Below are 12,002 nucleotides of genomic sequence, written 5' to 3'. Positions count from 1 at the left end.
CGAACATGCTACCGGGGCTAGTTTCTGGTCCGATATAATTCCCGCTATATCTAATGGAAGCTGGTGGCAGCTCTTCCAGGCCGAGAAGGTTCTGCTTCACTGGGGCTAGTGAAGGGGCCTCTCAGCCTGTCAGGGGTGTGAGTGTGGTGCCACGTCAGTGACAGAGTGGGCCACCTCTTCTCACTCCCGGTGCCTTCCTGTACCCATGTGGACAGGGGGTGTCTGTGTAGAACTGTACCGATCTAACCTTACGTATCCTCGCGGGGGTGCGGAACGTCACATTGGAAAAAAAAGGGCAGATTCGTGTCACATGATCCTTCGGACGTAATTGTGACGTAAGGTGGGTGGCGGATCCTTCACAAGTGGTGGCAACAGTGGGGTTCTGTGGGATCTCTCTGGTGCCATTCTTCACAACTGGTGGCAAGCTGTGTGAAATCTAGATAATAGTGCGTGTGAGTGTGGAACGCATACTCACAGACACTGCCAGTAGTAGCTTTTGCTGTTGGGGTCTTTAAGCTCACCTCTAGACAGTCTAAGCACAAATACTGTAAAGTGTGTGGGTGCATCAGGTTGCAGTTCGATGTTAGTAACCATAGAGTGCAAGGATGGCCAGTGGCACCAGGGGCAGAACCAAGTAGATGGCCAATGCTCCGTATGGTGCGGCGGAGGTGGAAGACTATGTCCCTCCAGAAGGGGAGTCCCGCCCAGGCTCCCCAGGGAGAGAGTCGCCGGCGGTCTGTCTTGCAATGGGCCACACACCACCTGACCATTCCACTAGCCAGGCATGCTTGGATGACCTTGTGCAAGCTGCCCTGGCTAGTCTAAACCCTGGAGACAAGGCCACCTATGAGACCCTCCTCTCAGCAGCCGCACAACGTCGCCAGGCAGCAGCACGTCAGCGGGAGCATCAGGAAAATAAGCTTCGGTTTCAGCTCCGGCTGCAGGCCCCAGCCAGACCAGAGTCACGAAAATACGGGCAGATGACTTCCCCCTGCTGGACAAGGGAGGGGACTTTTACACTTTCTTGGTAAGGCCCTGGAAATCTTGGGGTACCTGCCTAGCGAGACCACCCTGAGCTATTAAGGCATCAAGCAGGCTCTGGTCCGGTAGTACAACTTGATCCCTGAGAAGTACCGGAAGGTGCTTCGGAGTACAGAGCAGAATCCTGCAGACAGCTGGGTCGATCACATGCGGGCCCTACTGAGAGCCGTTGATCAATGGACCACGGGACTGGAGCTCAACACCATCCAGTAGCTGAAGGAGCTCATTGCGACAGAGCAGTTTCTCAGGAACTACCCAGAGGACCTCCAACAGTACCTCTGTAACCAGAAGCAAAAGGGGGCCTCTGCCACAGCGACGCTTGCTGACAAGTGTTCCAACAACAGGACTCCAGAGGCCAAGGAACTTGGCGGCTGGAAAGGGAGTAAAGATTAATACCTGGGAAAGTCACAGGACTTGATACCTGGGAAAACTGTTGCTGTCTATGGGATTGGAGACGTCGAGCCAGCGCCAAGGTGTGGCTGGAGGGGAGTGTGGGAGGTGGGGGTAACTCCTAACATTCCCACGAGTGTTTTGCTTGGGAAAGACTTGGGGAGGCTAGTGTCCCCCTAGGTGGCCACTGAACACCCAAGGCCTTACCCTCCAGACAACATCATGCCCAATACTGTTAATGCCAATGTTCTTAACATGCCTACTGATGCGGATGTGCGGGTGGGTGATATATTGTATCCCTCTCCCCTCAGGTGGGAGGAAAATCAATCAAGTCAGCTGTGATAAGGCCTTAGAGTGTGGCCAGCCGGCATGCTGGAACAGTTTGTTTTGTCAGAGGGGGCAGAAAGCTGCGGAGGGGGAGCAATGGAGGGCAGAGCAGTCCGAGGAGAAGCAGGGCTCCCAGGTAAGGCCACATTGCAGGGTTCCACCACAACCAGGATGACAGAGGGCCAGGGTAGTCCGTTTAGACCGGCGACTTCGTCAGAAGAAGAGGAGAAGTGGGCGCTATCCGCGGTCACAGCGGCCATGGCCACTGTTACGCACAGTGGTGGCACCTGAGCCCCAGAGGCCCCTCGGGAGTGCGACGGAATCTCCCTTTCTGACTAAGTGGCTGCCGGCTCAGACCGAGGCCAGGAGACAGGTCCCGAGGAATTGACAGAATGTGTGGCAGTTTAGTCTATTCTGACCACCCAGTCAGGGGTTTCAGACAGCGTTAGAGACAGACGATGACCGCCTGAAAGCTCTTAAGGAGCAGGCGGCACTGCCTCCCACGGACTCAGACCTCGAGCGGGTGGTCTGGGGCCAAGGGCGGCTGTACCGAGTAACGGTCCAGCGAGGTGCACCAGAGGTTTGGCCCAGGGACAGTTAGTGGTACCCTATCCGTTCAGGGCGGAGTTGTTGCGAATGGCGTACGAGATGTCAATGGCCGGACATTTAGGGATCAATAAAACCAAGGCCAGGCTAGCCCAGCATTTCTACTGGTCAAGGATGGGGGCCCGAGGTGACTGCCTACTGCCTGTTGTGTGACACCTATCAGAGGGTGGGAAAGGAGGGGCTGCGCCCCAAAGCCCCACTGGTGACTTTGCTTATCATTGAAGAGCCTTTCGGAACGGTGGCTGTGGAATTGGTGGCCTGATGGCTACTCCCAGCAGCTCCGGGAAACGCTTCACACCGAGAGTAGTAAACTATGCCACCCGGTACCCGGAAGCGGTAGGCTTGTCATCCATTCGGGCAGACAAGGTGGCCACCGCCTTACTGGAGGAGATTTTCTCCCGAGTGGGCTTTCCCCGGGAAATTTTCACCGACCGGGCGGACCCAGTTCACAGCTGATGGAGTCCCTCTGTCAGCAAATACAGGCGCAACATCTGGTGACCAGCCCGTACCACCCACAGACCAACGGCCTGAGCGAACGGTTCAATAGCACCCTGAAACAGAAGCTTAAGATGGTCGACTTCCAAGGGCGCAACTGGGAGTGGTACCTCCCACACCTGTTATTTGCCTACCGGAAGGTTCCACAGGCCTTAACCGGATTCTACCCCTTTGGGCTCTTGTACAGCCGGCATGCACGGGGCCCCCTGGCTCTGGTGAAGGGAGGTCTGAGAAGGGGACTTAGCCACCCCTGGAGTGTCGGTCATCGAATAGGTCGTGCGTTTCTGTGACAAAATGCAGGCCTTGGGGCAGCTGGTGCACGATAGTATGACGTGAGCCCAGGCTAACCAGAAGCGATGGTACTACCAGAATGCTTGTGAAAGGATCTACCAGGTGAGGCAAAATGTGTGGGTACCGGTCCCCGTACCCCAGGACAAGCTTCAGGCAGGCTGGGAAGGCCCGTACCTCATGCACCAGCAGCTCAATGCTGTAATGAGCCTGTTTACCCTGGACCATGCACGGGGAAGGCCTTCCAAGTAAACATGATTGAGGCCTGCAACCTCCCGTGTGTAACCTGCCAGAGGAGCGGGAGGTGGAGACCCTTCCGGACATGTTCGTCCAGGTTAGGTCAGGTGGGACCATCGAGGACGTGGAGGTTTGCCACCAGCTGTGGTCGGACCAACAATCTCAACTGTGGGTAACCCTACACCCCTTCCGGGATTTGTTCAGCAACAAGCCCGGAAGTACAGTCAGCCGTTCCATCACGTGGACACTGGGGATCACCCCTCAATCCGGCGTTCAGCAGATCGGGTATCCCAGGAGGCACAACAGCACATGCGCCAGGAAATTGAAGAAATGCTAAAGCTGGGGGTCATCCAACTGTGCAGAGGCGCTTGTGCCTCGCCTGTGGTCCTCGTCCCAAAGAAGGACCAGACAACGAGTTTCAGCGTGAACTACAAGGGGCTCAATGCTGTCGCGGTCAACGATGCGTACCCAATGCTGCGCATCAATGACATGCTCGATCAGTTGGCTGGGGCCAGATACCTGACCATCATGGATCTGAGTCGGGGATATGGTCAGATTCCCCTGACCCCCGAGGCACAGGAACACTCTGCCTTTATCACCCTATTCAGACTGTACGAATCCACGGTGATGACCATCCGCTGAAAAGTGGTAGGGGTATTCTTCATGCCGAATGGCAACACTGATCAAGGGACTCAAGCAAATGCGGCCGCGCACCTGGATGACATTGCAATCTTCAGTCTCACTTGTAGAATCTGGCGCAGGTACTCAGGCGGATCCGCCGGGCAGGCTTAACCACCAAGCCGGAAAAGTGCCAGCTGGGTATGAGCAAGGTCTACTACCTGAGACACCGGGTAGGTGGGAGCGCTCTAAAGCCAGAGCCCGGAAAGGTGGATGCCATCGCATCCTGGCCCACCACCAGGACCAAGAAACAGGTGATGTCCTTCCTGGGCACCGCCGGGTACTATAGGAGGTTCGTCCCTCACTATAGTAGCCTGGCGAAGCCCCTGATGGACCTCACCAAGAAGAAGCTGCCCTCTGCAGTCAATTAGACAAACGACTTCGAAGGCCTCTCCCCGATACTGCAGGCAACCGACTTTACGAGGCTGTTTGTAGTACAGACTGAGGCCAGTGACTTTGGTCTCGGTGCTGTGCTCAGTTAGGTAGACACTACGGGCCATCAACACTCTGTTTTGTACCTGAGCCGGAAGCTTCTGCTGAGGGAGGTGGCCTGTTCCACGATGGAGAAGGAACGTGTGGGCCCTGCAGAGTCTGCAGCCATACTTGTACGGACGCCAATTCATTGTGGAAACCAATCACAATCCCCTCAGCTGGTTACACACTGTATCCAGCACGAATGGGAGGTTGCTACGCTGGAGCCTCGTGCTCCAGCAGTACCACTTCGCCATTCGCCACAAAAAGGGCCGCGACCATGGCAATGCCGACTGCTTATTCAGACAAGGTGAAGTTGCAGATGGGCGCATGGGGGAACACAGTGTGGTGCTGCACCCTAGCGCCCTCTAAAGGGGGCGAGGTGTTTAGAATATTGGGATTATACAGGTCTACAGTGTACAGCTGTAAATGAACACTTTTGCAGCAAGCAGAAGGGAGGGGGCAGAGAGACTGAGTACCGAGCAATTCACAGCAGCCCCCACCAGCAGCGGTGAGCTGCTACCGGAAGACCCCCTGTGGACCCAAGCCATGCGGCAGTCTTTTCCCTGGGAGGTCACGAAGACACATCGTGTGGCATTAGTCCTGCAAAGGGGACCACAAGCCTCCCATGTGGCAGCCCCTCCCCCGCAAGCCAGGCCTTCAATCTGACTGGTAAGTGACTCTTAAGATCTGCTTATATCTCTTGTATCACCACTACTGTGTTGGCATCTCTGACCATTATGTATGTATAACCCTTATGCATATTGTGTATTGTCTAGTGAGCCCTTAAGGCAATTAAATATATAATTTAATTTTGGGCTGCTCATTTATCTCGATCTACGAACCGTCACATCCGTTGTTCGGTCCAATGAATACGCTACTGGGGTTGGATTATGGCCCGATATGATTCAAGTTATATCTAATAGAAACTGGTGGCAGTTCTACCAGGCTGACAAACTTCTGCTTCACTGGGGCTAGTGAAGGAGCCTCTCAGCCTGACAGGGGTGTGAGCGAGTATGGTGCCACGTCAGTGACAGAGTGGACCACCTCTTCTCATTCCCGATGCCTTACTGTACCCTGTGTGGACAGGGGATGTCTGTAGAACTGTACCAATCTGACCTTACGCGTCCTCGAGGGGGTGCGAAACGTCACGTTGGTGCAAAGGGCAAATCCATATCACGTGATCCGTCGGATGTAATTGTGACATCAGGCGTGTTGCGGAGTGTGGAACCTTCACAAGTGGTGGCAGCAGTGGGATTCTGTGGGATCTCTACTGCTATTCTTCACAAGTGGTGACAACGGTGGGATTCTGCTCGATCTCTTTGGTGCCATTCTTCACAATCATCAATCATCATTTACAATCACTAATTGAAGGAGACAGGGGTGTCCCATCTCCCCCTCCTACACATCCTTGTGATGGAGCATTTATCATAGTCAATGCCTGACATTAAAAGGAATCTGTAACCCACTGGGACGTCTAAAACCTACAATGGGCATACAGGTGATGTTAAACTAGTCCCATCACCTGTATGCCTCATATTAGTGGTCTTGTTATTCAGACATCTTATTTTATATTCTTATGCTAATGACTCCTTCCAGCCCTGGGGCATAGGGCGCTTGGAAGAAATCCCCGCCTCCAGTCTTCATTATAATAGCACCCCCTCCCCTGCAAATCACACTGCCCTGTGACATGCAGCTGCAGCTCCGTCACAGGGCAGTGGGCGTAATCCCACGCCTACGCCCTGTACAATGCACACAACTTCCTTCCTTCCTTCTATGGGCAGTATATACAGGGATCTTCTGCGCAGGAGAGTCACTCTTATTAACATTACTTACTATCACCGGATTTCTCTTTTGTCTTTGCTGTTAAAAATTAATTTAAAAAAAAAAAAAAATTACGGCTCCAGAAATGCACAATACAAAAGAAATGAAATTGGTCTAGCATACAGACCTAAACTGGTGATGACAAAACAAGGTTAGTCACATTAGCTGTATGGTTCGAGCTGTTGTCCTATTACAGAGTTAATTGGAAGAGATGAGTATCTGCCTGTATTTCTCAGCAATGAGGACAACAAGAAATGGGCAATGCTGAGGACCGTAGACACAGGGGTCAGCCAATGAACCTTAGTGCAGCAGAAGACATATCGTGCTTAAAGGGGTTGTACACTACTAGGACAACCCCTTCTTGAACTAAATGTTCGGCCTCGATCAAATAAAAAAACCTATACTCCCCTCCCGTGCAGACTCCATTCCAGCGATGTAAGCACTCGTGGTCCCGAGGCTAGTACAGTGGAATGACAAGGTGCCCGGCGCTTAATCAGCCCTGGCATCACTGTCCCCCACCTCTTGTCAAGACTAACATGAAGAGGAAGTTCGGGATAAGCTGGCTTCCTCTTCATGTTCAGTTTGTACGAAGGCGGGGACAGTGATGTCAGTGCTGATTGGGCGCCACCTGTCATTCCACCGCATTACACCGGGCCGAACATTTAGTTTAACCCTCCGTCAGGGGCAATATGTTTCATAACGAGTTTAGGGGCATTGCGCTTGTCATGCACAGGCTAGAATATTGGCTATATTTTCCTTTTTTTTTTTTTTTTTTTTTAAATTCAATGCTCTAAAAGTGATCAGTTACCTTAATAGGAATGTAATAAATGAGAATACACATAATCAGGTGGAAAAAAAAATGTTAACTAACCAGAAAAGTAATATGTTTCAAAGTGCACACATTTTGCTACTTGCAAAACAATACCGGACAGTTTTCTTCAAAAACTATTAGTAAACATAAAATTTAGATAAGCAAAATAAATTATAAGGTTGCTGAAATAGTACTGTACTCAAAATCAGATGTTAGCGGTTCACCTGTAAAAGTACACTTGCAGAGCAATGAGCATGATTTGCAGATCATTTCTGACGCATTCAGGGGCAATGAGTCTGAGAAGCCAAAACACTGATATCTGATCTCCTGAAGCTCTGCAGCACAAGAGGCTTCTCAGGTTTCACACAGCCTTTAAAGTTAGGAAGGTACTGGGAGGAGGGGGGTGTTTCAGACAAACCACTGAAAATAGAGAAATGAAACTAAGTGAGCTGCGCTTGTCAGATCAGTTGCCCCTGACGGAGGGTTAAGGGGTCGTTTTAGTAGTGGACAACCCCTTTAATCATCTTCAAAATAGATGAGATGTCCAGTCTTGCCATCAGCTCAGGACTGGTAGTAACCATCGGGACTCATCTACACACATCTACTGTTTGGAGAAGTCAGGCCAAAAGTGGTCTTCATGGAAGAATTGCAGTTAAAACCATACCTTCAACATGGAAACAAGGCCGAGAAACTCAACTATGCATGGATATATAGGAACAAGGTTGCAGAAAAATACCAGGACATGCTCTGGGCTGACGAGTCAAAATGTGAAATATTTGACTGTAATATAAGGCAAGCTTTTTTGTGGAATGGTAAAATAGTGTCTGCAGGCAACAGTGAAGCATGTTGGAGGTTCTTTGCAAGTTTAAGGCTGCTTTTCAGCAAATGAAGTTGGGGATTGCAGGAATGCAAAGAAATAAAGGCAGATACTTTTCCATCATGCAAAACCATCTGGGAGGAGTCAGATTGGCCGTATGTTTGGGGTTATTAAGCTGAAAAAAAAATTTGGAACCAAATGTCATTAAGAATTATTTTCAGCATAAACAACCATAAGGAATCCTGGAAGAGATTCTATGGTCACCAAAGAGCCCTGAGCATTACTTCAAGGCAGTCGGAAATTACATGGAGACAGAAGAATTTGCACAAGAATACACTTACAGAAGATCTGTAGTTAGTTCTCCATAATACTTGGAGCAACCTCCCTGCAGAGTTACTACAGAAAGTGTGTATAAGTTTGCTTTCAAAACACCAACACTTCTTCTAGGTAAAGGGCGGTCACACCAAACAGTGATTTGACTTCGATTTCTCTTTCGTTCATTCACTTTGCATTTGGTTAATTTATAAAACTAATAAATGAAAATTCTATTTTTGAAAACTACTATACATACACATAAGACATTTACTCAGGTTTAAAGTTGACTTACAACTCCACCAGTGGCATAAGCCATATCTTTTAACTGATTTTTCCTGTTATCTCCAAAACCTGGGGCTTTCACGGCAACCACTTGAAGACCAACCTTTAATCTAAAAGGCAAAAAATACTATTAGAAACAGCCACACAATGCAAGCAAGAAAGGGTGCCAAACTTCAGTTCTATGGGAGCTTAGAAAAGAGCATTGAACATTCTGCCAAGTAGTTTTGGTAGCCTTGCAGCTTGAGGCCAGTGCATAATGATATAGCCTTATCAGTATTCAATGTTGACATGACAATTTGTATGATCATATTCTGATAGTCAGAACTTTTTATTGCAGCTTCGTGGGTTGTTTTTTCTCACTCTGCAGGGTGAATGGTAGCTTTTGTTACCAATACGTGGCACATACAAGTTTTATTTTATTTATTTGGGAAGGCAAATTGAAACAAAAAAAGAAACAAAAAAATTATGGAACTCTTTAAATGCATTCATCCTGCAGTATAAATAACTATTTTAAATATTTATTTTAGAATACTATGAAAGTACTAAACACAAACTTTAGAATAAAATAATTTTACAGTGGCTACCAATAGAGTTTACTGGGTAACAGGTACCTTGGATAAAAGTAGATTTTTGGTACTCACCGTAAAATGTTTTTTAGTCTTCATTGGGGGAGACAGAAAACATGGTGTAGTCTGCTGCCACTATTAATACATCTAAATGAAAATTGGTTCCTCCCCTGCAGAATATACCTTGCCTGCTAGCATCAGGCACTTCAGTTTATTGAAAAAAAATTAGGAGAAGCTCAAATAAGAATTACAACATGAAAGGAAAATAATCCAATTACCGAATTTTCCGAACCATAAGAAGCACCTAGGTTTTAGAGGAGGAATATAAAAATTTAAGCAAAATATGTGGTCATGATGCACTTTTAAGGGTGGAGGGGGTCTTCTGCTGACACTGATATAGGGGTAATGTCCCCCAATTCTGACAATATCCCCCATTCTGGTATATATGCCGCCCCCCTTCCTTTTATATGTGGTCCTCATCCCTGTCCTGGTATGCATGGCACCCCTCATCCCTGTCCTGGTATGCATGGCACCCCTCATCCCTGTCCTGGTATGCATGGCACCCCTCATCCCTGTCCTGGTATGCATGGCACCCCTCAGCCCTGTCCTGGTATGCATGGCACCCCTAAGCCCTGTCCTGGTATGCATGGCACCCCTAAGCCCTGTCCTGGTATGCATGGCACCCCTAAGCCCTGTCCTGGTATGCATGGCACCCCTAAGCCCTGTCCTGGTATGCATAGCACCCCTAAGCCCTGTCCTGGTATGCATAGCACCCCTAAGCCCTATCCTGGTATGCATGGCACCCCTAAGCCCTATCCTGGTATGCATGGCACCCCTAAGCCCTATCCTGGTATGCATGGCACCCCTAATCCCTGTCCTAGTATGCATGGTCCCCCTAATCCCCATCATGATGCACATTAAAAAAAAATAAACATTCCTACTCCTTTCTTCTGTCCTCCAGAACTGCATCTGGTCTGCCTGCACTGACCTCTCCATGTGAGCCGCGCATGACGTCACTGCCATGCACGGCTCACAAGGAGAGATCAGCAGCCGGAAGTCACTGCTCCCCACACTGGGACTGTGTGCTCGGGGAGCAGTGACTTCAATCTCCCTCATAGCCGGCACACAGCGTAGCCGCGCTGCGGGTGCTGGCGGCTATCTCCTGTGCCCGCTCATTAAAGGGCATGAATATTCACCCCCTCCCCACGCCCATGGGCACAGAGAGGTTGTATATTCATGCCCTTTAACAGCGGGCACAGGAGATAGCTGGCAGCAGCAGCAGCGCGGCTACATTTCTATACCGCTATTAAGGAGCATGAATATTCACTGCACCCCACACCCATGGGGCGTGGGGAGCAGTGAATATTCATTTTCTTTAGCAGCGGGGACAGTGTAGGCTGCAGGAGGCGGCTGCTGCCTCCTGTGCCCCACTCCTCCACCGATACCACTCCCCCCACACACCACACATAAAAATACACCCCCCCCAACATTCGGACTATAAGACTCACCCCCCATTTTCCTCCAAAATTTTGGAGGAAAAAAGTGCGTCTTATAGTCCGAAAAATACGGTACATCTTGAGAAAAAGAAAGTAAATGCACACCCAAACGGGCAACCAAGGGTGGGAGCCATGTCCCCCAATGAAGACTGCGAGAAATAGATTTTACAGTGAGCACAAAAAAATTACTTTTCTCTTTCGACTCACTGGGGGATATAGAAACCATGGGAAGTCCTAAAGTTGTTCCTGGGGTGGGAATAAAAAAAATATTATACTGTTAACACAGCACAGAAGATTTTCAGTTTCCTTGCCCAATCTGCCGCCTGGGCAAACGCTGACTGCAGTTTCTTCCTGCCAAGACTTGCGTCTGCAGAAGCAAAAGGTGAGAACAATGGAAAAAAGATATGCACAGATACGCTGCCTTACATAATTGCAGAACTGATGTGTAGAGAAGAACAGCCCAAGAAACTCTTACAGTCAAAGCAGAGTATTCCCTAACCATGAATGGGGAGAACTAGAACCTGCCTTATAAGTCTCGCTAATGGCTGATCTGATTTAGCGAGCAACAGTCACCCTAGAGGCAGTTGAGCCTCTGCCAGAGCATACTGGAATGGCTACAAGACACCCGAAAAGAGCTATTAGAGACAAATATAGAAGCACAGCTCTGACTACATCTCTCAGGAATATGAGAAGTGACGTACCTAAAGGGAAGGAGAGCATTCTCCATATAAAAGTGAAAAAGTGGAGAATCCCGCTAAGGTGAAAGGAAGGAGCCGCCAGCTTACTCTCCAGGAAAGGAAATCACTAGGAGAAAAAAAAATAAAAATCTATAGAAAGCCGAAATAGAAGGTTCTCTCTGATCGGCAAACGGGGGAAGACCGAAGGGCAATATGCCCCACTAGAGATCTCCAAGGTAGGAAGATGGCTCTTTGGAGTCTGTTCTTGTTCAATATAGGCATGCAAAAATTAAAAAAAAAAAAAGAAAAAAAAAAAAAAAAAAAGGACATTGCTATACAAACGTTGTCCATAGGTTATCACCTATACAACAGACGCTTAATCAAATAGCAGAAAACGTGACCCTTAAGGGCCTTGTTCCCTAACCTTAGACAAACTAAATCAGAAAGGCCCAGAGCCTTCCGAACTGCAGACCCAACAATCCTGCCAGTAAACTAAATTACCAAAAAATTGGGAAGAGGACAGCTGGTGCCTGGGGCACCTGGCACGATGAACAGGGTCTCTGGACTCAAAATGTGAATCCTAAAAAGAACCAGCCTTTAAAATATTCAGATCGAGTTGGAAAAAGAGAATCCTGCCTTAATCAGGAAAGATCAAGTTTCCTCTAGAATGTGGGAGAGCCC

General features: G+C 49.0%; 1 protein-coding gene across 1 annotated transcript in view; it reads right to left on the bottom strand.

The window, feature by feature from the left end:
• HSPD1 (heat shock protein family D (Hsp60) member 1) overlaps positions 1-12,002 on the bottom strand; it is a 182,750-nt gene that overhangs the window by 108,034 nt on the left and 62,714 nt on the right. Inside the window, exon 8 of the mRNA XM_073647951.1 lies at positions 8,593-8,692. Coding sequence (XP_073504052.1) covers positions 8,593-8,692 — 100 coding nt within the window. The remainder of the gene's footprint in view (positions 1-8,592; positions 8,693-12,002) is intronic.

Source organism: Phyllobates terribilis, unplaced genomic scaffold, assembly GCF_046119375.1.
Source record: "Phyllobates terribilis strain yellow unplaced genomic scaffold, ASM4611937v1 Scaffold_9__5_contigs__length_417890890, whole genome shotgun sequence".
Classification (NCBI taxonomy): domain Eukaryota; kingdom Metazoa; phylum Chordata; class Amphibia; order Anura; family Dendrobatidae; genus Phyllobates; species Phyllobates terribilis.
This window is presented reverse-complemented; position numbering and strand designations above follow the sequence as displayed.